The sequence below is a fragment of the Peromyscus californicus genome, unplaced genomic scaffold (assembly GCF_007827085.1).
Source record: "Peromyscus californicus insignis strain IS unplaced genomic scaffold, ASM782708v3 Scaffold_16__1_contigs__length_79575227, whole genome shotgun sequence".
Taxonomy (NCBI): domain Eukaryota; kingdom Metazoa; phylum Chordata; class Mammalia; order Rodentia; family Cricetidae; genus Peromyscus; species Peromyscus californicus.
In genome coordinates, this window is record NW_026294458.1 from 22,141,005 (window position 1) to 22,168,085 (window position 27,081).

Here is a 27,081-nt window from a genome sequence, read left to right on the forward strand (position 1 = left end):
CATCTCCACAGGTTACAGTCGTCTCCAACAAAATGGATTTAGGAAGAGAGTTAGGGAATTGATGAGATTTATTCATGGGTAGTGATGACAGAGAATGATGAACTCACAGCCAACCTGGGCTCATGCGGAAGTCCCAAAGCTGTGAACCATTTATTTCTCCACTGTTTACATTTGGAGGGGCACTTTTATAACTCCTCATGTGCCTTCATTCAGTCTACCGACAAATCATTGGGAATTCCATTTCTCTCATATTATGATCTGTTTTTCTGTTGTGTGGGGGTAGGGGGGTGTAGGGTTCTAGGGGAGGGGTTTCTGGGAGAGGAATTTTGTTTGTTGGTTGGTTGATGGTCTTGCTATGTAACCCTCATTGGCTGTGTAAGTCAGGCTGGCCTTGAACTCATAATGTGAGCCATTGTAACTGGTTTAGAAATTGGTTTTTAAGAATCCAGGAGGCAGTCATCACTCATTTGTGTCCTGGAAATGGTTAGGAACCTCTGAACGCTACAGAATGACGCTCAACTAGCTGAAGCCCTGGCCCCTTCCTAGCTGAACCCCAACCTTACCTAACCTCCCAGAGCCATAACCCCCAAGACTGGGGACAATGATGACACCCCCCTTGAGAGTGCTCTCAGCTGTGTAGAATTCACACACGAGAGTTTCCAGCCACCCCTGCCATTAGCCAGGGCTCCAGAATGTTCCATCTTGTTACTCTGGTTCTTCCTCTGGTCCTGGACAGTTCTGAAGCACTTGGGTCATCTCCGTTCTTGGATCCCCTCCACCTCACCTCTCCACCCCAACCCTGTCTTCGTGTATCACCTCCATGGCCTTCTGCACATTCCCATCACACTCTTCACTACCACAGTGTTCTATAAGATATGGAAAAAGAGTAACTGCCTGAGCTAAGCCCATGTGGGCCCCTGCCAGCAAGGAGCTCCTGGGGAGGGCTAGCCCCATCCCCATGCCTGCTGACTAATGGTAGATGACAGTCAAGGATCAGGTCCGGCACCCTCAAATAGTAGCCATAGGTACAGTGGCTTTGACTCACACCTATTTCCCTTTTTAGCAAGAATGTTAATGGAATTAAGCGGTTTTATTAAGATCACATCTAACATTTCAGAATCACAGAGTTCATTTTAGTCACCTTGGGTAAGATGAATAATGATGCACCTCTGAACGCCACTCAATGGCCTCAGTTACCCAGGAGTCAGGCTCCACTGGCCCCTTACTTCTGTCCATCTACTCAGTGAAGATCTGGCGGGGACTGGGTTTGGCCCTGTACCCCCATTGGGACACTGGGTGTCAGGAGTACCCCTGCCACACTGATTCCTTCCCCTCTAGGAGAACCAAAGCTTCCACCACTTAGAGCCATGCCTGCAGGTGGAGTGGGCCAGGTCATGTGACCTCAGAGTCAACAGGACACCTGGCCTGACTTTCCTTGGCTCAGCCTCACCTCATACCCGATGGCATCTACACATTCCAGTTACGAACAGGGCATGGCTTGCTCTCCTCTTCTCTCCCTACCAGCCAAGCCCTCGACTCTGCTATGGTTTTTTTTTTTTTTTTTTGAGTCAGTGTCTCACCGCATGGCCCAAATTGTCCTGAAAACTCACGGCAATCCTCCTGCCTCAGCCTCACCGGTGCTGGGATGCCTGGTCACCCATCATGCAGGGCTGTGAATGTCCTTGGTAGCAATGGTTTGTAGTGTTGTACTTTGAGCAAGTCAGAAAGACTAGTGTGTGCAGAAAATGGACACCGAGTGTTGCCAGTGAAAGCTTTGACATCCAGATGTGCGCAGCTGCCCCTGGGGAAAGCAGCACTGTTGGGTACCATGCCATTTTCTCCCCAGGACAAACGAGAACCGGGAACCGGGAGGACAGGTTCATGTTTGTGAAGAGAGGGAAAGAGCTGGGCCCCAGTTCCTTGTTGGTAGAGGCGGGGCGGGGGCGGGGGTGGGGCGGGGGATGTCCCAAAGCAGTTCAGATGCAGCGCCTGCTGCGGCCTGTGCCTCCCCTCACTCTTGCTGGGGTCCCAGCCTCCCTTTGTTCTCCTCTTTTTCCATCTTTCATCTCCCGAGGACCCCCACTGCACAGAGCCCCGGGCAGCCTATGGAGTTCCTTTGTGTCGAACAGAAAACAGCGTTCTTCCCGGCCGGCCGAGGCAGTCCTGCAGGTGCAGAGCCTGGCAAGCAGATGGTGCCTGTGAGCTCCCTGGGAAAAACAAATAATAATCCTCTTCCCCCTGGCACTGCCCTGCTACCGTAGCACAGGGCTGGACATGCAGACCTCAGGTCCCTTTCAGTTCCCATGTGCCACTCAGCCTCACTTACTGCCAAGCCATAATGGATAGGTAGCATGCCTCCTACACACACACACACACACACACACACACACACACACACACACACACCCCAGCAGGAGCTGGCTCTCCTCTCTTCCCAGCGCCCACTGCCCTGTCTGTGGGACACCCATCCACCTACCTAAGTCTCTGTGCCTTCTCCCAGAAGAACGTTGTATTATCTGATGACTTGTTTGCCCATCTCCGATAAACTCATTCTCAGTGAAGGACAGAAGTAGCATTCAGAACCCAGAGGTAGAAGGACTCATCTCCTGGTTTCCTGTGTCGCATCTTAGTGGAAGCTCACAGCCCAGCGTTACCGATGAGGACACTGGCCCCCAACCCTGCCGCTCTGACCTGTGGTCCCCTTCTCTGTGTCTCTGGTCCCTGCTCCTCCTGCAGGGGCTGCTGCTGCTGTATGGCGCTTACCTGGCTGGCCTGACCAACCATGTCAGCTCTCCTCCAGTGAACCAGTCCTTGACCATCATGGTCGGAGTCAACCTCCTGTTACTCACCGCCGGGCTCGTTTTCGTGCTCACCAGATACTTGCACTCCTGGCCCAATCTAGTCTTTGGATTCACATCTGGAGGGATCTTCGTTTGCACAACCACCGTGAACTGCTGCGTGTTCCTCCCCCAGGTATGCTCCGAGTGCTCTTCGGGGTTCTTCACGGGGCATGACGGGTCCTTTTACTTTCCCTGAAATTATGGTGGTCAGAAGAAAGGCTATCCCTGTACCTCCCCAATGCTTAGGAGAAGACAGCTCTGCTCCCCAGTCAGGCCAGAGAGGGCTACCAGTGGCAGGACCTGTTCCTTGAGGTGACCTCACTCCTGCTTCCCACCCAGCTCCCACTCTGCTCTACTTAACACCTCTTCAGTCCTTGAGATTTTTGTTTTCCAACAGAAAATGCTTTTTTTTTTTTTTTGGTCTCATTATGTAGCTCTGAAACTTACTCTGTAGCCCAGGTTAACCTCAAAGAAATACCTTTTTCTTTCTAATTTGGGATTGCAGGTTCATAGAGAAATTTCTGCTTAGAATTTCATGAAGTGGAATGGTTTTCCTAGCCAGGTGTGGTGGTGTACCCCTGTAATCCCAATGCCTGGGAGATAGAGGCAGGCAAGTCATGTCATCCTCAACTACACAGTGAAAATTTCCCTTTTTATTGGAGGGAAACAGAGTCTTTACAAAAGGGAGAGATTAGCCAGGCAGTGGTGACACATGCCTTTAATCCCAGCACTCAGGAAGCAGAGGCAGGAGTATCTCTGTGAGTTCAAGGCCAGCCTGGTCTAGAGAGCAAGTTCCAAGGCAGCCAGGGTTAAGCGGAGAAACCCTGTCTCAACACACACACACACACACACACACACACACACACACACACACACACACACACACACAGAGAGAGAGAGAGAGAGAGAGAGAGAGAGAGAGAGAGAGAGAGAGAGAGTTAGAGAGAGAGAGAGAGAGAGAGAGAGAGAGAGAGAGAGAAAGAGAGAGAGAAAGAGATTAAAATGTATTTCCTATTACAGAGGTTAAGAATAAAATCAAATAAATAAAGGAGGATGCTAGGAAGCAGAAAAAACATCTTGGCAAGGAGAGAAGAGGTGGAGAAATCCTTAACCCCAGGAGGAAAACTGATGGCTACAGGGCCTCCTCATCCATCATGTTAATGACCTAGCCACTGGATGCTTTCTTTTTCCCTCTGGCTCTTCCTTTCTTCCCCCTGAGACTGGCGCCCCCATGCTGAATCCCTTCCCCAGGAGAAACTACTGGCTCATCCCAAGGTTGACTGTCAAGGTTACAGTCAACTTAGAGCCAGCAGGGCTTGACACATTAGGCTCTTCGGACTCCTTCCTGCTTACTAATCCTCAACCAAACTTTCAAGCAAATAAACAAATTGGGGAGGGGGGTCATCTACATGAGCGGCTAAGGCTGGGTGCAGCTTTTGTGCCACAAACTGGAGGGAATTTGCAACATCTTAATGTTGTAAGAACTGGGCTGGAGAAGGCCATTAAGAGTGGAGGCTCATTGTCTGGGTCCCTCCTCCCTGGGAGATGCCAAGCTGAGGAGAAACTTTGGGGTAGCCTAGGCTTTTATGTCTCTCCTTTCCTTTCTTGCCTTGAAAGAACTAAGCATTTGTCAGCCTCCTGTATAGCCAGAGATATCCCCGGAACACCGTTTGAAACGCTAGAGGTTTCCTGGAAGGCTTCTGAGAAAACGCTGTGCTGTCCTTGGGGGTGGGGTGGGTGGTGGTGACACTGTTGGCATAATATCCCTTTTATCTTCTTTCTGCCTTGAAAATATATAAGGTCTGGTGTGAAGGCAGTCAGTTGTGATCAATAAAATATATTTATTACACTAGGAGACTGTAGCTTCTTCCATGTAAGGGTATACACTCAGGAGAGGTTTTGTTTGTTTGTTTAGAAACTGGGTTTCTCTTTGTAGCCCTGGCTGCCCTGGAACTCTCTGTGTAAACCAGGCTGGCCTTGATCTCACAAGAGATCCACCTGCCTCTGCCTCCTGAGAGCCGGGATTAAAAGGTGTAGGCCAGGGACTGGAGAGATGGCTCAGAGGTTAAGAGCACTGGCTGTTCTTCCAGAGGTCCTGAGTTCAATTCCCAGCACCCACATGGTGGCTCTCAACCACCTGTAATGACATCTGGCACTCCTCACTCCTCTTCTGGAGTGCAGGCATACATGCAGGCAGAACACTGTATACATAATAATAAAAAAAAAAGGTGTGGGCCACCACCACCTGGCAAAAGGATTCTTAAGGAGAACCCACATCTGAAGGTTTGGCGATGATGCCTTCTTCTACAGTTGAAAAGGTTCCAAGATATTTATTTTGCTTGGTCAACAGGATTCCAAGGACATTGCCTCATTTCAACAAAAGCAAACCACAAAGTCAGGAATCTAGTCTTAGATAATGAAATATTGAATAAGGATGAAAAATGATGCTAAGTTGAAATGAAGCATTGAATAGGCAATTTAGACACTACAAAATATTGAGCTAACAATCTAAGAAAGCGAAAGACAGATAAATATAAGTGACTAAATAAAAAAAATATAAAGAATAGGTCTATCTAGGGGCAGAGTTCATAGTGATAGAGGGAGAGGAAGAGGGAGAGAGAGAGAGAGAGAGAGAGAGAGAGAGAGAGAGAGAGAGAGAGAGAGAGAGAGAGAGAGAGAGAGAGAAAGGGAGAGAGAGAGAGGGAGGGAGGGAGGGAGGGAGGGAGGATACTAACCACCCAGGAACTCGGAAGTCAAGGCTTTCGGATTTGAGCAAGCGCCCTCTGAAAATGGAGGGGATGCACACCTCCCTGGATGGTCTCAGTTGGTGTTTCTGCTCCGCTCTCTTACCCCTGCGTCCCCGAGCCTCAGCCGCAGGATTTCTGCTTCCTGTGGCCTTTGAGTCCTCTGCAGCTGTGATGGACAGATGAACTTCTGTCTCCCTGAATTTACCTACAGTTGCTAACTGTGCCTGAGTGCGGAGGAGTGGGGAGGGGAGCTGCTACTGAGTCCCGGAATGTGGTGGGTGGGCGACCCCTCCCCTCCTCACCCCTTTTCCTCCTTCCTCCCGATTTTCTTGGCCTTCCTTTCTCTCTACTTTCGTCTTCTGTTTCTCTCTCTCTCTCTTTGTTTCTGTCTCTCTCTCTCCTTCTCTCTCCCCCGCACCCCCCCCCCCCCCCCCGCCCCGAGCCTTTTCCTCTTGAACTGACCGTGATATGAGACTAAACGACATTTCGTAGTATTTTAGTCTTAGGGGCTAAGTCATGTTCCAACCAGAGAAAAATGACCGAGGACTGTTCCTGAATTGATTTGTCCTCTGAGCTCAGAGATGTTTGGTGGAAGCACGTCTTCCCCTTGTGGGGCTAGCGCTGTGTCCCCAGGGCCGTGAGACAGCTGCGCACATTCTCGGGAAGGTGTCCCAGGGGGAGTCAGGGGAGGGAGGATGGGACCACGGCTGCAGGGAGGGAGGTGAGCCCTGGGCTAGCCAGAGCCTTCAGAGCTGCTGTGACCCGGAAGGGTCTCTAGGCGGCGCTGGAGAGCAGGGTGCAGCCACTGTAGGCCAGGGAACCAAGAAGCTTGTACACAGCTCTCAGGAAATGCCTGGGTGTATCTGCTGCCAAAGGCTGAGGTCATTGCCAGCCAGCCACCAGCCAACAACCCTGCTTTTGTGACCCGAGTGTGACCCATCCCCCTACCCTTCCATGCCATTCCGAAAAGCAAAATTCCGAGGACATTTTTCTCTTCCAGCCCCGCATCCATGACACACTTAGGATTTGTCCCCTTTACCTTGTTGCCCACAAGCCTGGAGCACTGTAAAGAAAACCATCCTTCATTTATTCAGGTATCCTCTGGTCACATATTAGCTGGCAGGGACAGGCAGTGATGCACAGGGCCCTTCCCCTCTTTAAGTCTGGAGGGAAGCAGACATAACAGGAATTAAAATACGTGTGCTGAATATGTTTTGGAAGCTGCCCCAGACTTTGCTAGCGCTCGGCACCTTCACGGCAAATGGGCGTTGGAAGTCAGTCTTGAGACAAACACCGCAAGCTAATAGAAAGAAATAAGACGGAAAATGAGAAAGAATTCCCAAGAGTGGGAAGAGCTCCAAAGAAGGGGTAGCCAGACTTTACTCTTTTCATTTTATTATATTTTAAAAAGACTTTATTTGCCGGGCGGTGGTGGCGCACGCCTTTAATCCCAGCACTCGGGAGGCAGAGCCAGGCGGATCTCTGTGAGTTCGAGGCCAGCCTGGGCTACCAAGTGAGTTCCAGGACAGGTGCAAAGCTACACAGAGAAACCCTGTCTCGAAAAACAAAAAAAACAAAAAAAAAAAAGACTTTATTTGTGTGTATGCATGGACACATGTGTGCATATGTGTATGTCGTGGTGCACGGATGGAGGGAGGTCAGAAGACAGCTTGCAGGAGGAATTGATGGGGATTCCTGGAATTGAACCCCAGTCGCCAGGCCTAGAGGCAAGCACCCTTACCCGCTGTGCCGTCTTGCTGGCCCACTCTTAGCAATTTTTAAATTAATTTTATTTTTTTTATTAATTTTTATGTGCCTGCATGTATATCTTTGCACGGTGTGCGTTCTTGGTGCCCACAGAGGCCAAAAGAGGACACCAGATCCCCTGGAACTGGAGTTACAGACAGTTGTGAGCCAGCATGTGGGTGCTGGGAATGGAACTCGGGGCCTCTAGAAGGGCAGCCAGTGCTTTCAACTGCTGAGCCACCTCTCCAGCCTCTCCGCTACTTTTGAAATAGAAATAAGGTGAGAAGTCAGAGACCAGAGAGGCAGTTCTGTGGGCTTCTAGAAGCACGGTGTGGCCTGATGCCACACGGATTCCCACTGGTTCTAGTGTCCTGTGGCTGCTGTAATAATCGCCAACAGCTTTAAACAAAACAAATGCATTGTCTTCGTCTCAGTTAGGGTTCTTATTGCTGTGAAGAGACACCATGACCACAGCAATGCTTGTCAAGAAAACATTTCATTGGGCTGGTTCGCTTATAGTTTCAGAGGTTCAGTCCATTATCATCATGACAGAGAGCATGGCAGCAGGCAGGCAGATGTGGTGCTGGACCTGAGAGTCCTATATCTTGACTCAGAGGCAATAGGAAGTCGACTGTCACACTGAGTGAAGCTTAAGAAAGAGACCTCAAAGCCCACCCCCATGGTGACACTTCCTCCAACAAGGTCACACCTCCTAATAGTACCACTCCCTCTGGGGGCCATTTTCTTTCAAACCACCATGCTGTGGATATCGCTGTGTACGCTGTGAATGTGTTGCTCTGATTTGGTTGATAAATAAAATGCTGATTGTCCAGTAGCCAGGCAGGAAGTATAGTATAGGTGGGATAAGCAGAGAGGAGAATTCTGGGAACAGGAAGGCAGAGTTAGGAGTCACCAGCCAGACACATAGGAAGCAAGATGTAAAAGTACCGGTGAGCCACAAGCCACATGGCAACTTATAGATTAATAAAAATGGGTTAATTTAAGATATAAGAACTAGATAGCAAGAAGCCTGCCACGGCCATACTGTTTATAAGTAATATAAGTCTCTGTGTGTTTACTTGGGTCTGAGCAGCTGCGGGCCTGGGGAGGACTGGAGAAAACTCCAGTTACACCACCACAGTCTTGCAGTTCTGTAGGGCAGATATCTGAAATGGGTCTTATTTGACTATAACCAAAGTATCAATAGATCTGCATTTATTTTTCTTCAGACAAGGAGAGAACCCATTTCTTGGCTTTTCCAGTTTCTAGAGGCTTCCTGCCTTCTTTAGTTTATGTTCATCCCTCCCCTTTCTGACCCACCAGGGGGGCACCTTCATGGCCATCCCTCCCCCTCTCTCTTTACCCTCATCTTCTTCTCTGGCTCTCCTCCTCCTCCTCCTTCTCCTTCTCCTCCCCCCTCCTCCTTCTCCTTCTCCTCCCCCCTCCTCCTTCTCCTTCTCCTTCTCCTCCCCCCTCCTCCTTCTCCTTCTCCTTCTCCTCCCCCCCTCCTCCTCCTCCTCTTTTATATGGACTCTTGTAATGACAATGGGTCTACCTGAATAATCCAGAAAAATCCTTCCATCCCCAAACCTTAACATCACCATTACAAAATTCTATTTGCCATCTTAGATAACAGTCAACCAGTTCCAAGGACTCAGAGACAAGAGATGTGAGGAGCCATAACATATCCTGTAGCTTCCACATCACCCAGAGGCCAGAAACAAAAATTTTCAGGTCCTTTGGAGGAAGCTGATCCTTGAGGATTGATTACGGATATCCTAGAAAATATAAAGAGTCAGTTCTTGAGCACCAGGATCTTCAGAAAGAAGGAACTAAAAGGGATTGGAGGGCTCTAGTCAAAGGGTACCTTGGCTCCACCTTGACAGCTGTGCAGATATGGCTCCAGTAGGGGTAGTGACACTGGAGGGTAAGAGGTCTCTGCCTCTACTGATGGGGTCCCCTGTCCTTCACATCTTTGGTACTCCCTAGATAGACACAGCGTCCCAGCAATTCTGCAGCAGACTCCTGTCTAAGAATACTCTAGGTCATGTCTGTCACTGTGAAAGTTGGCCAGCCCATGCCCCCACCAATTTTGGACCCCCCAAACATTCTGTCTCTTCATCGGTTACATGAGAATCCAAGGTGTGACAGTCCTGGTTATAGCTGTCAAAAGTGATGTGTGACCTTGGAAAAGTCACGTTCCTCCTACCCACTTTCCCTGTTGGAAAATACGACCATGTGTCAGACTTGACACTCTGTTGCTTTTATTGAGACTTGTTGGTTTTTATTTGCTCTTTGGTCATTCATTTGGGTTAGAAAGCTTCCAACAATGAACTGGGCTCCCAATCGCTGGAAATACATCACTCCTCAACCACTGAAAAATGACTAACAATAACTACATGCGACTAGAAACAGCTTCATAGACACGTTATTGTTTAGTTGGCTCCCAACCAAGAGCCTTAGGACATTGCCTTAGACATGTCTTTGCTCTGATTTCCTTTGACACCTTGACAACAGAGAGGCTGTTCTGTATCATGTTTTGTCTTATTCTCGGGCACTTTTAAAGCACGAAACCTTAACATCCTCCGTGTTTTCTGTCATTACTCCTGATGAGCACTGTACAGCAAATGGCATTTTAAGGAGTAAATAGCTCGTGCATATATGTATTGGTGACAGTGTCGTCCCTTGGTATTTATGAGAAAGAGCAAGGCAAGTATTTCTGGGTGTGTAATTAAATAAATAACGTGTGTTCTTTTGACTAACAGCTGAAGCAATGGAAGACATTTGAAGGGGACAACCAAACAATCAGACGAATGGCCAAATATTTCAGCTCCCCTAGCAAAAGCTTTCACAGCCAGGTTGATGAGGACCAGAACTGCCACTTGAGGGATGAGAAGAGCTGCATGGAGAGGCTCCTTACAGAAGTAAGCCCCACCTTGCCTAGCAGGCTCCCTGTGAGGAACTCCAGCCCTGTGGGAGCAATTCCACATGCCCTCATGGTCCCGCATGCCCTCATGGCCCCTCATGTTCTCATGGCCCATCCATGTCTTCACGGCCCCACATGTTCTCATTGCCAACATTCTCTGTCCCAGTCATTCTTCTGATTTCCTCAAGAGCAAACAAAACCTCACCATCACCCCGTGACCCTCATCCATCTCACTCATGCAACAGACAGGTGTAGACTGAGTCATTGTGCTACAGGTTGATGAACAAGACCAACTTGGTTCCTGACCTTATGGAGTTTGCAGTCAAGTGAACAAATGGATATTGATTAAGTAACCATTTCATCATAAACTGTGATAGGAGAGACTGGAGATGAAATGCAACCGAAAGAATGCTTATCTAGCATGTACAAAGCCTTGGCGTTCATCCCGTAACTACTAAACCGGTGTGGTGGCATCTGCCTACAGTTCCAGCACTCAAAAAGTGAAGGCAAGAGAAGTTCAAGGTCATTCTCAGATTACCTAGGGAGTTCAAGGTCACTCTGGGCTACAGGAGACTCTAGCTCTGAAACCAGAAAAGAAAGATTTGAAATTGGGATGAGAGTCAGGAAAGAAGCGATCAGGATTATAAATGAAAATAATGGGTTGGGGAGGGAGGTAAAGGAACACAGCAGAAGAGGCAGAGAGGACTCTGAATGAAGGCTAATGATGAAGAACAATTGGCTAGGTAAAGAGTCAAAAAAGGGAAAAAAAAATCCGTGCAGAGGGAACAACATTGGAAAGCCCCTGAGCTCTAGTAGACATTAGGATCCCTGTGAACATTCTTTACATACAGCCATGCCGTTGTGTCCAAGATCTGATGGGGCCTCTCTGTGACACCTCAACCTTCTCGTTGTCCAGCATTTCCAGATGTGTCTACAGATGTGGGTGGGGGTGAACGAGAGTCTCTGAATGTCACCACAGCATCAAGGCAGCTTGGGTGCCCGAGCCCTTCTTTATTCTCTACTTGAACCAGAATTGGCCCCTCTCCCAGACAATCATAACGTGGGATGGGAAAACCTGAGGACTGTGCTTCATAAGAAAAGCAGCACAGGGCCCAGGCGAATGAATTAGTAAGTATTTTGACACAAATTAAATCAAATATCTAGATAGATAGATAGATAGATAGATAGATAGATAGATAGATAGATATAGATATATGCAAAACATACCTGAGTTTGTGCTATTAGGGAAACCAAACTTGTTTTTTTGATAGAGGGACTATGTCATGTCCTGAACATGAACAGCCCTGTGAGAGGACAGTATGGGAGAAACCTTACATGCACCCTGATGATGGGCCAAGCCTGGCCAGCATCCCTGGGCCCTGCTTCTCTGGCCTCCCACAATATACCCTCCACTCTTGGTCTTCTTTATCCATCAGAGAAACCTCTCCTTTTCCTCACCATTTATTAAACATTCTGGACATTATTTCAAAGGCAGATTTCTCTCCACCTGGCAGGGCAGTAGCCCTGCCTCTGGTGTTCTGTACAGTCTTTAAAGAAATGTTTCCCCTGATAAACAGAAGGCCTGAAACTTGGCTAGACCCAGCAGGATGGTTTTCGTTTACAATCAGCTAACCCTGGAACAGCCAAATGGACTGGAACGGACTCTTTAGCCGTATGGTAATTTTTTTGAGCAGCTTATTGTACTTCTGCCATGCTCCCCTGTTTCCCACGCAGTGTGGCTGGATGTGCTCTTTCCAAAAGAAACCCCGGAGTCTGCAGGGCAAGAGCCCTTAGCAGGCACAAGAGCACAAACAGCAAAAAGCTGCTTCTGTCGCACTGCCTATGCTGAGCATCCTCCGTAGAACGGGCCTGAGAGCCAGCAGCCAGTCCTGGAGACCGGAGGTGGGCAGCCAAGGGATGGTTTGCTCAACATCCTGGGTGCCAGCCCTGCCCCGTCCTTACATTTCCAGCCAGGGTTTGGGCTGAGCTCACTGGACCCCCTTCACAGTTCCCATGATCTGACAGCACAGCTTCCCATTTGCGTCTTGTTGTTGTTGTTGTTTTCCTTGTTTGTTTTTGAGACAGTGTCTATGTAACCCAGGTTGCCATCAAACTGTGATCCTCCTGCCTCAGTCCCCCAAGTACTGGGACCATAGGCATGCACCATCCCAACCAGCTCTTCTCATTCTTGCCCTCACACCACATCTCATGTGAGCAGTGGACAGACTGTCCCCTCGTACCGACGACCTTCCCTTCCATGCTCTGCCATGGAGGAAGCTGCCATCTCCTTTTCTTCCTGGTACTAGAGAAGTGAGACGTGGACATTTTGCTCCCCGCCATGGGCCAAAATAATGATTTAAGAATTCATTTTAAAGCTGCTGCCACAAGGGGTCAGATTTTAGACTCGCTGCGGCAGGACCTCACGTCATGCCTCTAATTAACATGGAGCCACGGTGAAAACCGAGTCTTGCTTCCCTTTGTGGAAGAAGGGAAATTGACTGTTTACATTGATGTTTCTAAATCTGTAGCCAGCCAGCTTCAGACGTTTGGTTAGCTTGGAGGAGGGTGGGTATTCTTCCCAGCTGGAGGTTCCCAAGAGTTTCCTATACTCAAAGCCATTTGCAGACAAGGCATAAGGAACGTTTCACCCCTAGAGTGTGGTCATGAGCTATGACTTCTTCCTGTCTGCTAAGGCTGGCATGAGGACATGGAGGTGGGTTTCAGGAATGGGTGCTGAGGGGGGAAGAAGGGGACCAAGTTCCTACTGAGCAGCCACCATGGTTACCTTGTGAGGTCCTGAAAGCCATCGGACACATCCCATATAGCACAAGCAGTCTGAGTGTTCCCCTCTCACTCCTGGGCTCCGTTCTGGGTGGTCTCCACTCACCAACCACAGGAGGAGGAGGGAGACCTGGAGGATGGGAAGTCCCCTGAAAGTCCCTTCCACCTGCTTCCCCAGTCTCTCCCTGGGCTTGGACCCTCTTCTGGTGGAAAGGAAGCTGACTAAGCCATCAGGAAAACAGGAGAGCCAGCACCACTAAATACCACCTCCTGGTTTTGCCCAGGGACAGGGGCCTTACAGGGCCACTGCAAGTTTATTGAAAAGGTTTTGCTCAATGCACTGCCCCCTTAAGTAGTCATTTCTGATCAGGTGTGGTGGCACATGCCTGTAATCTTATGCTTGGGAATCAAAGCAAGAGGATTGCCATGAATCTGAAGCCAGCTTGGGCTACAAAGTGAGTTTAGACCAGCTGGGATACCCTGTCTCAAAACCAAAAAGAGGGGTTGGGATTTAGCTCTGGGTTCGGTCCTCAGCTCTGGGAAAAACAAAAAAAAATCAAAAAGAATTGTTTCTGGCCAGCTTTTCCATGTAATTGGATAGGCAAGCCTAGGCTCAGTCCGTGGGCAGGCTGGGTTATTTATTATTGTAAGACAAAGTCCATTCTTTTGTTTCCAGGGCATGATAAAAGGGTGTCCCAGCACTGGTCCTCAGCTCCTAAACAGGAAGGCAGCCACAAGGGCAGCATTGTATCATCCAGACAGATCTTGCTGGAACCCAATGCTTGCCGTACTGTATTCCCCACAGTCCATTTCATCCACCCCAGCCCATCCACTCCTCGTGATACTCTTCTCACTGCCCCTCTGCCTTGAGCATAGACCTCTCCAACGACTGCGGTCTGAGCTAGAACAGTTCACTGCTACGGTCCACAAAGGCAAGGGTGCAGGTATGCCCGGACACCCACCACCAGCTCACACCCATATCTACTTCCTGTCTCACAGCTTGCAGTTATGACAGGCACATTTCTGCAGCTGTCACCTGTCTGCCCTCCGGGGCACAGCCTGCTTATTCACTAACATCTGCACAGGGGGACAGTATCTTAATGGCAGAACTGCCCTGGCCTCCTTCACCTTCTGCACTGTGTTCTAGAGCTACTTAATCAAGCTCTCTGCTTTAAGCTTCTCTGATAATTCTTTTTTTCTCTGTGTAGCTTTGCGCCTTTCCTGGAACTCGCTTTGGAGACCAGGCTGGCCTCGAACTCACAGAGATCCGCCTGGCTCTGCCTCCCGAGTGCTGGGATTAAAGGCGTGCGCCACCACCGCCCGGCCTCTGATAATTCTTTTCTTATATTATCACATATCAATCTGGAAATTAATGGGACTCATTGTGATATTTCTGGGCACGCATACAAGTATGCATTGATCATAGCCATCCACACCCTCTCCTCCACCTTACTTCTCTCCCCACTCCACCCCACTTTCTCCTTGGTTCCTCATAGCCTATTTTCTACTTTAAGTCATTGTTGTTTTTGTATCTACACATGAGGAAAAAAAACATGAAATATTTGACTGGGTCTGGCTTATTTCACTTAACACGATGCCCCAAAGTTCCACCCATTTTTCTGCAAATGACAGGGTTTCATTCTTCTTCATAGTTGAATAATACTCTATTGATATATATATATATTGTATTTTCTTTGTTAAATCTTCTGTTGATGGGCACCTCAGCTGGTTCTAGCCTTTGTGTTTTACAGATAGTGCTGTAACAAACATGGATAGGAGGATAACTCTTTACCCGGATTTCATTTCCTTTGGATATCTATCTACTCAGGACTGGGATGGCTGGATCATATACTTTTAGTTTTTTTTAAAAAAAAAAATCTCCATCTTGACTTCCAAAGTGGCTGTACTAATTTCATTCCCACCAACACTATATAATGGTACTGTGCTCTCTACATCCTCGCCAGCATTTTTAATCATAGACATCCTAACTGAATAAGGTTATTTCTCTTTTGACTTTTGTATTCCCCTTATGGATAAATATGTTGAGTATCTTTTCATCTATTTATTGACCACTGTATTTCTTCTTTTGATAAATACCTATTTAGATCATCCATCCATTTTAAAATTGGACTCCTTGAATCCTTATTGTTGAGTTTTTTTAGTTCTTTATGTATTCTGCATACTGACCCTCTGTAGATGAGTCGATGGCAAACGTCTTCTCTGGTTCTGTTGGTCATCGCATTGTTATGTCGATTGTTTTCTGTGCTGTTCAGTAGACTTTTACCTGATGTAATCCCACCTGTCATTCTTGCTCTTATTTCACGTCAAGCTACAATAATGTGGATGCACACACTTCTTTAAGAGCCATTGATAGCCAGTTGGTCACTTAGGCCTGTCACACCAGGAGACCCTGCCACTTCCAAGGAAGTATTGAAACCAACTTGCAATTCTCGTTGGCTCACTTAGCTCCGGTATGAACAGTTGTCCCAGGAATGTCCGCCTATCTCCCTATCCTTCCCGTTTTCCAGGCTGTCTTACAAGAGGCAAAACATTTGTTTTCTCATTTGTCATCCCTGGAGATTGGCTTCAGATTCATCTGTGGTTTGCACAAGGGGGAGAAACCGGAGCCGAACAATCCCCACACCCTGTTCAGCATGGCGTCCTACAGAGTAACCCGGCCCCCTTGGGCCTGGGGAAAATGAGACCATGGTGCAGCTACCAGCAAGCCTTGAGACTAGGCCCCTTAATCCTCACAGACAGCAGTACAGTCAGGGGCTGGAAAGGGAGCCCATAGTAACAATACCTCTTACAGTCCTTTCCCGGGTACCACATATCCATCACTGTGCTGCACACTTGGCATGCATCATTTCACCCAGTGTAAGTCCCACCTCCAAGCTTAAGGCCACCAACCAGTCCACTGGAAGAACTGGGATTTAAGCAGGGTCTCCAATGTCACATTTTCCACCATGGAAGGCCTTTAGAAGCCAGCATCTTTTGTTGATGTGATGGTCTTGCTTTTATTCCACAGAAAAACGCAGTGATTGAAAGCCTTCAAGAACAAGTCAACAACGCCAAGGAGAAGCTAGTGAAGCTGATGTCTTCCGAGTGCACCTATGACTCCCCAGAGCGGGCTGTCCCAGCTGCAGCCTCTGCCCAGGGACTGGCTGATCAGGGATCTTCAGAACACCCTGCTGCCTCTGAGGATGCTCTTAGTGCAGCAGCCGCTGAGGACTCCCTAACCGCCTCAGTGGCCTCCCAGCACAAGCAGAGCCCTGGGGCATCTAGAAGGGACACCGGTCCCTCCCCAGACCAAAAGGACAACGTGACTTTGAAACAGTTTTGTGATCATGCGGACATGGGTTGCAGCCGGAAGCCACAGGCTGAACAATGTGAGGATCCAGAAAGAGGAGACCAGGGACCCATGGCCCCCAGGCAGAGTCTCATGGCAGATGGAGTGGGCTGTGAATCCCATAGGCCCAAGCAGCGGAACTCAGAGGAACTCCCAGAGAGGCTACCTCGGGTCAGTTCAGTGGTCAGGGAGAAGCTTCAGGAAGTCCTCCAAGAGCTGGACCTGGGCGCCGAGGCTCCCCTTACGCCACTACCTTGTTCCCAGCAGCTTTGGAAGAGCACCACTTCCCGCAGCCCCCGGAAGCTGTCCCCATCTAAACTGGGTTTCAGCCCATACGTGGTGAGGAGGCGACGGGCAGCCCAGCGGGCTCGCTCCCACTTCCCTGGCTCCGTGGCCCTCAATACGGGGCATCAGGCAAATAGGACGGCTGTCTCTGATGCACAAAGCGGGCTGGTTGTGCAGAGCCGGGACAGCCCCTCGCTGGACCACCGAAATGCAAGGTCCAAGATACCAAGGTCCTCTTCTGTAAAACCGTCACCGCTCTCAGATCTTCATGGGAGACGGAGTGCCCTGGCGGGTAGCAAACGATGCCAGTCTGAGCCTCAGGGGGTCGATAAAGGCGATGTAAACATTCCTGGCCAACCTTCTGCTTCTGCTCCGGCACAAAGTCTCACTGCTGCCCCATGCCTACCCTCTTCACCAGGTCTGCCCAGGCAGCGTCAGCCTCGACCCCTGGTGTCCCCTGGCTGTCCTTCCTCTTCTTCTGGCTGCTACAACCTTGACAGTGAATCCAGCAGCTCAGATGAGTTTTTCTGCCGCTGCCACCGGCCCTACTGTGAAATCTGCTTCCAGAGCTCTTTGGACTCCAGTGACAGTGATACATCAGACAGCGACCTTGAGCAAGCTCCGGGACTAGCCTCCTGGGAAAAGTTGTGGGCCCGCTCCAAGCCTGTTGTGAACTTCAAAGATGACTTGAAGCCCACACTAGTGTGAGAAGCAGCGAGGTGGGGCTGGCCACAGAGCTCAGTCTGGGTCCCCCAGAAACAGGGATCATGGGAAGAGAGCCAGAGCTCCGTCTTTGAGGACCAGACCAGCACCATGCCTTGACCAGCCTCGACTGTGTTTCTGCTGTTTCATTCTTCCGTTGAGGACTTCTTGGTCTATGAACGGAAGGGCATTGCCCATCCGGCTACTACCTCAGCATTACTGTGAGGAGCTCTGGTGAGGGACCGAGGTGCTAAATGAGCAGACAGAGTTGTCCATTCAGCTCCGCCTGTATTCTGTGAAACTCTGAATGTATACCAAGTGGCTGGGTAGCTGGATGGACAGAAAGATGGGGAGGTGGGTGGGAGAATTCTGCAGAACCGCTGTGACTCATCAAACTAGCCTTTCAGTGAACAGGCCTGCCAGGTAGATAAGTCTACACCTTTATCCCTCCAACTCACAGGAAGGGTGACTTGCTTTCTGCTGAAGGCGGTAAGCGGCACTCTTCCGGGGTCCCAGCTTCCGGTTCAAGTCAGTCCAGCACTTCCTACTCCATTTCTTCTTGTCCACCCGCCATCATGGTACCCACTCCCTATGATCCCCAGCACAGTTCCCTGACATGTGCTCACAGGCTTCTCGGGTTGCTTTCCTGGGCTCAGTTGTCCCTGGACCCTGTCCCCTGCTCTCTGCCAGTAGCACAGTGTTCTACTTGAGCACATTACACTCTGGCTTGGGAGACTTACTGGTCAAGAAGTACTTTTAGTATGATTGAGGTTACATGACCACCAAAGATACATAAACCTAGAAACAAAAATGGGGAAATAGAAAAGAAGAAATGAAGGGCCAGGTGTGGTGGCCCACGCCTTTAATCCCAGCACTCAGGAGGCAGAGGCAGGAGGATCTCTGTGAGTTCGAGGCCAACCTGGTCTGCAGAATGAGTTCTAAGACAACCAGGGCTGTGTAGAGAGACCCTGCCTAAATAAAATAAAATAAAATAAAATAAAATAAGATAAAATAAAATAAAATAAAATAAAATAAAAAGAAGAAAAGAAAAGAAGGCAACAGGTTGTGAATATTTCACCTGAGTCTGGCTTGGTACTTGGCAATACCAAATTTAGTAGTTCCTGGTGATAATCCTTTAAAATAGATGCTCTTATTTCTGCAGCTAGGGACCATTGGGCTTGGAGAGATCAACACCATAGTGCTGCAAAGTGACTAGTGGAGAATTTGCACACACTGCTGATGGCTGATGGGTTTCCCCAGGGACGCATCTCTCTATTCCTTCTTCTGGAAGTGGCAGGCAAGATTTAGGAGAAAGCTGAACAAGGCAGAGTAAGCTTCCAAGATGTGCTCACCCTGCAGTCTCAGAGGACAAAACCAGGTTCTTCACCCCCTCTTCCCACTTCTGGGGCACAGCTGCAGTTCCAGGGGATCCATGGAGCTGGTAAAGAGTGAGTTCCAGGAACCCACCTACCACTGATTGTGGTGGTATTTTACTTGTACTGAAATGTGATTTTAATTGTATGTTAATAAATAAAGTTGTCTGGGGGTCAGAGCTATTAGAGCCATAGCAAGTGCGTGGTGGCAGTGGCGCACGCCTTTAAGGACCTGGAGGGCGGTACATTCAGGCAGTGACGAGGCAGTCACATGTTTGGGTTTACAACCAATGAGAAGGCAGAGCAGGAAGACTTTAAAGACATACACACAGGAAGTAGGTCCCTTTCGGGGAGCTCTCTTGGCTGAAGAGGATCCCTGAATCAGGAAGGGTGAGGCTCTTAGCTCTGACCTCTTGGCTTTCTTCTCTGAATTGGCTCTGTGTTTCTTATTTAATAAGACTGTTGGTTACATCTACAACTGATGCTTCAGGGAAGGCAAGTGGGTCCACTTTGATGGTCGCTTAACCCGTCAGCTACAGCCTGTGCTGCCGTATTGCGTCTGCATGTGTGTGTGTGTGGGTTGTGTGAAGGAGCTCGGGTTTGGTGGGGCGGCATTTGACACTAAACATCTCACAGATGTATCTCAGACTCTCAGGGCCTGCCGACACCTCATGAGCCCCCGGGTGCTTAGCCACGGAGGCCTGCTGGCAGAACCACATCTTCTGCTGTCTACTGTTCAGTACCGATTCCATAATTTATTCTGTGTAGAGGGTTGTAGTTTCCGTGTGTGTTGTTTGTATGATGACCAAGTGGACCTAAATAAAAGAGAAATGGCCCTCGAAATAAGTCTCTTCTGAAGTTGTAGTCTTGCATTGAGGAGGAGGAGCCAGGGGAAGACCAAGCCACTGGAAGGAGGCAAAGCACAGAACTGCCGTTGGGCTCTGACAGTTTCATGTACAATTTTTTGCAAACTTCCACTTGTAATAGACTCTCTGATGATATCTCTGTATCCCAAAAACATCCCCTTTAGTGGGTGGAGGAAACAGTGAAGACCCCCCAGAGACTACTCCCAACTGGTGGGGTCTCTGGCTAGGCTTCCCCTTACCTCCCCTCCTCCCAATATGCTACCACTAGCAGCCCTCTGTTCCTTATGCTGGACCTGAGGATTCACAACCAAGCACCCTAACTTTCTCATTCTGCTTCTAGACCCCCAATCCCACAAGTTCAGCCCTTCTACAGCCCCATCCTTTTCTAAAGTCTCCCCACCCACCCACTACATGCACTGTGTGAATAGTTTGCCTTTCAAGGTTTAGGTGAAATGCATTCTTTCTTTGGCTTTTCCTGAGCATGCCCAAATGGAACTGACTAGTGCTCTGCTTGAACGGGAAGGGTATTTCCTGGTCTGTGTTTTGGCCTTGGTTACAGAGGTTTCAGTTAATGCATTTTGCTAATGACTTTGTAAACTATACTAGACCTGACTGAAAAGGTGAAATGTCAATGCTAAATGTCCCCTATTTATAATTTGGTTCAAATGTTATATGCCAAGCACCATGGCAGCCTATTCAAAAATACTGCCTCCAGACCCGTCATTCACCCTCTGGACCACACAACCTCTTCTCCTCACCCGCAGAGTCTCTGGAAACTTCTACCCACAAGCAGCCAGTTGGTGGTAGGATCCGTGGAGGGATGCATGTGCTGTAGTTGCTCTTAGCAAGTTCTTGGCTACTTTCTTGAAGAAGAGGCAATAAATTGGGCAGAGGAATCCTTCGGAAGTCAACATTGCCTCTGCTGCGGTCACCACACTATGTCACTGCTGGTCCTGAGGCCAGGCATAGTGCCAGGCCCAACTCTGCCCCCACAATACGGTTTCTGCTGACTGAAAATCTTGGGACAGAAGGTGTCTTTACAACCCTTATCTTCTGAGTTGTCCCAAGCCCCCTTTCCTTAAAGGAATCAACTTGGACCCCTCTGAGTTCAAGGAAGAGAAAGAAAGCCATCCCATGTAGGAGGCATGGCTTTTTAGAACTTAAAGAACTTTTTTGAAGAATTGTTTATGTGTATGGAGTGTTTTGCCTGCATGTGTGTTTTGGAACCACATACATGCAGTGCCCATGGAGGCCAGAAGAGGGCATTAGACCCCCTGGAACTGGAGTTACAGACATTTGTGAGCCAGTAGGTGGGTGCTGAGAATTGAACCTTAGTTCCCTGCAAGAGCTGTTAAACACTGAGTCATCTCTCCAGCCCCAAGTAATGATTTTTAAAGGAACTGCATCACTTCCAAAGTGGTACAAAGCCCCCATTTACATGTGTTTCACCCATGGATTGCAAATTTCCTAAAAGCACCGAGCACATCTTCCTCCTGTTTGTCCCAACCTAACTGTAGACCTCAGAGAGCTTTGTCCAGGGGAGAATCCAATAAACAGCTGATGGGCAGCTTTGTGAGGAGGTAAATGGAGAAAACAGGGGAGGGCAAGGTAGCAAAGGCAGAAAGGAGCCCTTGCTCTGAGCCAAGAGCAGAGCCAGGAAGGGAGACAATCCGTCATCTGGCTTTGCTGCCTCCCAATGCATTAAGAGCATGAACTAACATCACTCCCAGACCCAGAAGTGACTGAATTCTAAAATGACAGTACTTTAGGTCTCTTAGGGAAGGGTGACAGAGGATAATGAAATTACTGGGACAGACACAAGGAAGCTCTTTTGATCAAAATTTTCTCTTTGAGATTCTTGCTTCCTGGACTTGTTACTGGCATCAGACGATATTTTCAGGACATCTGTTGACCTGAGGAAGATATGGGCATCTGTGTGGATTTGCTCCAGACAGCACTCCCTTGCCCACGGGCCTGCTTTCCATAGCCTCTGGCACCACACCCGACTCCAATCTCTCTGGATTTTCCCTGATCTTACCTCCTCCTCAGACAACTGCATTTGAAGAGGGGAACATCTCCAGACATCACTAATCAAAGTGGTGGAGAGACAGGAAATACCAACGTCACATCGTAAGGCAAAATACCTGTTGTGAGTTTCCCAGGTCTGGGTCAGGGTTTCCTGAGATGAGTGCTTGGGGAAGGCCCTATGGAGCCCTCTAGGGAACTAGGAGAAAAAGCAAAAAGAAGGAAGAGAAGTCCAAAGAACAGAGGGAGAGGCAAGAGGGCTGCACAGAGAAGGCCGCAGAGCAGGGAATGGAGGCCCCAGGCTCGGCTTGGTAGATGGTTCCTGGCAATTGCCCCTCCTCTAGACAAGTATGCTGGCTTCGGCTCCCAGCGGAGATGGCAGGAGGCTGACTGGGGGGGAAGCAAGGCTGAGATGCCCTTGTTCTGACCTTTCTTCTGCCCAGAGAGTATGTGATCATCTGTTTACGTCTCCCTTTCCCCTCCAGACTATGAGCTTCAGCAGGCTGGAGCGTGTTGTAGTTGTCTTGGTGGCTCCCAAGCTCCGCACCATTTCTTCCTCAGGGCAGCTGCTCTGCAAATATTTGTCAAGAGAAATGAATCAAGGAAGGAGAGTGACAGAGAGCAGTGACACCAGGAAGGCAGCTCCGGGGTCGCCTGGGAGGCGGGACTCAGCACCCCACCTGCTCATGTAAGGGACACAGTGTTGCTGACTTACCTCAGCCTTATCCCCTGTGGTGTCTGGACCACGCCCGTTATCAGGAGAAGGTGATTACCTGGTGAGATGGCGCAGCAGGAGAAGACACTGGGACCAAGCCTGGGACAAGTTCAGTCCTTCAAGTCTGTGGGCAGGAGAGAGAGAAGCAACTGACTCAGGTTTTCTCCTCTGAACTCCACACAAGTGCTGTGGAGGGCACACACACACACACACACACACACACACACATACGTACACACACATACATACATACACACACATACATATACACACACACACAAACACACACATTCATACACACACATACATATATACACACACATACACGTATACACACATACATATACACACACACAAACACACACACACATACACATAGACACACATACACACAAACACAAACACACACATACACATAGACACACATACACACAAACACAAACACACACATACACATAGACACACAAACACACACACATACATATACACAGACACAAACACAAACACACACACATACAAATATACATAACACACATACACAAATATGCATATATACAAACAGACATACACAAATACACAAAAACACAAACACACACATACACATATACACACACAAACACACACACATACAAACACACATAACACACAAACACACATACACAAACACACACATATACAGACATACACAAATACACACAAACACACACACATACACAAATACACACACAAACACACACACATACAAACACATATACACAAATACACACAAACACACATATACAAACACACATACACATATACACACATACACAAACACACGTACAAACACGTACACATATACACAAACACACACACATACATGCACACAAACACAAATACACACAAATACACACTATACAAACACACACAAACACATATACACACACAAACACAAATATACACTTGCACAAATACACACAAACACACATATACATATACACACACATACACACACACAAATACAAACAAATAGTAAAAATTTAAAGAGGACAATTTTATGCTTTTAAATGCTTTTAAAGGTTTTTAAAAACCTTTTTATGTATGTGTGTATATGTGGATGTGTGTTTGTGTGTATTTGTGTGTGTGTTTGTGTATATGTGTACGTGTTTGTACGTGTGTTTGTGTATGTGTGTATATGTGTATGTGTGTTTGTATATGTGTGTTTGTGTGTTTAAAAAAGAAAAAGGGGGCTGGAGAGATGGCTCAGGGGTTAAAATCACTCACTGCTCTTCCAGAAGACCCAGGTTCAATTCCCAACCCCTACATGACAGTCACAACTGTCTGTAACTCTAGTTCTAGGGGATCTGACACCCTCACACCAATGCACATAAAAAATAAAATAAAATATTTTTAAAAAAAGAAAGGAAAAGGGCCAGATGGTGATGGTGCACGCCTTTAATCCCAGCACTCGGGAGGCAGAGACAGGCAAATCTCTGTGAGTTTAAGGCCAGCCTGGGCTATAGAGTGAGTTCCAAGAAAGGCGTCAAAGCTACACAGAGAAACCCTGTCCTGAACGAAAAACCGAAAAAAAAAAAAAAGGCATTTTAAATGGGCTTCTCCATTAACTTTCAGACAATAAATAAATTGACCTTGCTGCACTGCCTGGAATAGTGTCACGTGGCTTTCAGCAAGATGTGCAACCTCTTTGTGGCTCAGTGTCCCCAGGTATAAACTGCGATAGTATGCCTATCTGATAAGGTCTTCAGGAAGGCTCAGTCAGTCAGCTAACGTGTAGAAACAGTGCCAACCCTGCCTGACATGGCAAGCTTTATAGATGTCAGGTCCCCCAAGAAATTCCTTTTCCCCGGGTCCAGCATTTAGACAAAGCCAGCCTTCCCTCGGGGACTTGAAGAAAGTTCCCACTTGGTAAAAAGGAATCAGTCTCCTCATCTCTGGCAAAAGGGACCTGTGGCTCCTCCACGAACGTATGACTGTGGTGCCTATAGGCTTCCTCAGTCCCCAATCACAAGCCCCACCCAGCTCCCAGGCTCCCTTGCTCCCAGCTACCTGTTCCCATATAACCCAGGAGATATATGTCCCGTCCCCCTCACCCCCCCACCCCCCACTAACCCAGGAGATATATGTCCCGTCCCCCACCCCACCCCACCCCCACTAACCCAGGAGATATATGTCCCGTCCCCAGCCACCCTCTGCTTTCATGAGAAACAGCCTCGGCAGTTTGGAATAAACCTCATTTCTCTTTTCAGCCACTTTTCATCCACCGACCGGCTACTTGGGTTTCTTTACTGCGCCCATTTCATACAGTAAACACGGTTGTTAACGAAGAGGCAAGACTTTCTGGAAGACTCTCCCCTCTACAGGACCAACATCAACAGGCTTCACACAGTGGGCTGTGTGCCCACTGCCTCCAACTGATGACCTTTAGTGCATCTGCTGATCTGAGAGCCCCAGGCAGAGCCGAGCAGACTTTCTGAAGAAAAAGAAAAGAAAAGAAAAAGAAGAGGCCGATAAAATGTTTCAGAGCAGTGTTTAGAAAACACTCGTTTATATCCAGAAACCCTCTTTCCCTTGCTTTACACTGAAGTTCTCTGTCACGGTCTTCAGCTTCTTCCTGTGGGAACAGATAGACACCGCAGCGGGAAGATGACCCTTTGCTTCAGCCCACTTTGGAGGCAGCCGACTTTTCAGTCCAGGGTACCTCCCACGGGGAGAATAGATTCCCGGGTGGGGCCAAAGGAAACAAGGTTCAAAGCCAGGACATGCAATCTTTTTTTTTAAGGTAACCAAGTCACATGAGTAATTTCCTTTGTAGAAACATTACACTTTGCAACAGAAACAGGCATATTAACATATACTCCCATATAGAGGATAGCTACGACGTGCCATTTACTCCTTGTCTCCTTTAATACCTATTACCATCTACAAAGCAGGTATCATCTAGGCGATGAAGAAACTCTCCCCGGGAGGGGTTAGGTAAGGGAAAGCCATGTGACCGATTAGGGGCAGAGCCCCACTGAAGTCTCACTAGAGATTCCTAAGTAATTCTTGGACTCCCCCAACGTGGCTTCTAGAGCACATGGTACAAGTATGCTTCTAGGACTGAGTGGAATTTCAACACAGAAGGGCAAGGGCCACGCCTGAGGTATCCCGAGAAAAGGCCGGCTGGTCTGGTTCTGTCAGTCGGTTGCAAAATCCTCGGTGCTGAGTCACTGAGCAGTCCCCGAGGCTGGAAGGCTGCTTTTGTGAAGCTACCTGCCTGGTCCCTCCAACCCCTCCAGGAAGTTCAATTCTGAGCACAGGTTATACTGAAAGCAAGCCACCTCAAGCCGATCCCCTCCCTCCCCCGCGTTAGCCCATTGGCACGAAAAGAGGCGGAGTAAGGGACCCACAAGACTTGACCGCGGTGGTGGCACATGCCTTTAGCCCCAGTATGCGAGAGGCAGAAGCTGGCGGATCTCTAGTTTGAGGCCAGCCTGGGCAGCCAGGGCTACACAGAGAAACCCTGTCTCCAAAGAAAAAGCCCCACGGCATGTAGATGCAATGGGAACCTCGGCTCATTAGTTGAGATCCTTTATAGCTCACACCTCTAAGGGGCTGAGAAGCCTCCTGGCTTGCTCTCCATTTCTTATAGGACAAAGTCTCGCTGACCTGGGGTCTGAGGCTCTCCGGATTGAGGCCCCCAAACCTCGGTTTACTGAAAATCTCCTGGCTCTTTTCAAATGGGTTTGCTGTTTCCACAGCATATGCCACCTGGCCATTGTTGAACAACGCTAGCCTGAAGTGACTTCCCTTCCGACTAGAGCCAGGTGGCCTGATTTATTAGGTAAAAAATCTTACACTCCTGATAGGCCCCTGAAAGCAGCCCTATTGTTGATCTTGGGCTATTATATGAATCCTTCATTGTTAACTTTCCAGACGCTCCTATCTTGCCTCTTCAAATGTTATCAGAGGCTTGCTGGCAAACACCTTTTAACTTCTCAATGCATTTTCACGGTATCTTCCATGATGCTCGATGCCCAGTGGATCTTGATCAAAATTCCAAGGTTTATTCTGCAGATGGGCCAACTCTCTGTCTGTAACGAGACTATCCTGAGCAGAGAAAAAGGAATTCGAAGGCAATTTTTTTTTTTCCCTCTCTCTCAAACTGTATCTGAAGTTTAGCATTTCAGAGAATCTTGGCTGTCTCCCTGGGAAGGAGAGGAACATACACTTGCTGAGAGTTACTGTGTACCAGCTACCCTACTGGGGCTTACAAAATCTACTTCTCATGCTTCTGGAGGCTGCGAAATCAGAAGTCAAGGCCCCAGTGTGGTAGACAGCTCGTGAGAGCTGGCGTTTCTGTACGGAAGGAATGCTGGTCCTGAGAAGGGCAAGGAAGCCAAACAGCTGTGAAAAGTCTGGTTTTTAGAATTATGTGTAATTATCTATGCCTGTGTGAGTACGTGAAGGTGAGCAGAGGCGCCCACAGTAGAGGGCAGGCATTTAATATCTCTGCAGTTAAAGGCTCTTGTGAGCTGCCCAGAGTGGTGCTCCGGAACCACACTAGGGTCCTCGGGAAAAGCAGTGATCATTTTTTACCACTGCGCCATCTCTCTAGCTCCCTTCTGGGGTTTGGGGTTTTGGGTTAGGTTTTATTTTTCTCTTCCTCCCTCCCTCTTTTTTTTAAAAATATATATAAAAGTTTTACCTACATGAATGCATGTGTACCACATGCATGCCTGGTGCC

At 48.4% G+C, this 27,081-nt stretch overlaps 1 protein-coding gene across 2 annotated transcripts in view; it reads left to right on the plus strand.

The window, feature by feature from the left end:
• Nucleotides 1–19,180, plus strand: part of Gpr156 (G protein-coupled receptor 156) — an 86,280-nt gene extending 67,100 nt beyond the window's left edge. Inside the window, exons 8-10 of one of the 2 annotated variants that reach the window (XM_052740669.1) lie at nucleotides 2,737–2,973; nucleotides 10,099–10,257; nucleotides 16,069–19,180. In XM_052740669.1, the coding sequence (XP_052596629.1) occupies nucleotides 2,737–2,973; nucleotides 10,099–10,257; nucleotides 16,069–17,382 (1,710 nt within the window). In that variant the 3' untranslated portion in view covers nucleotides 17,383–19,180. The remainder of the gene's footprint in view (nucleotides 1–2,736; nucleotides 2,974–10,098; nucleotides 10,258–16,068) is intronic. The other variant, XM_052740671.1, reaches the window with a different exon arrangement.
• Nucleotides 19,181–27,081: the final 7,901 nt, after the last annotated feature.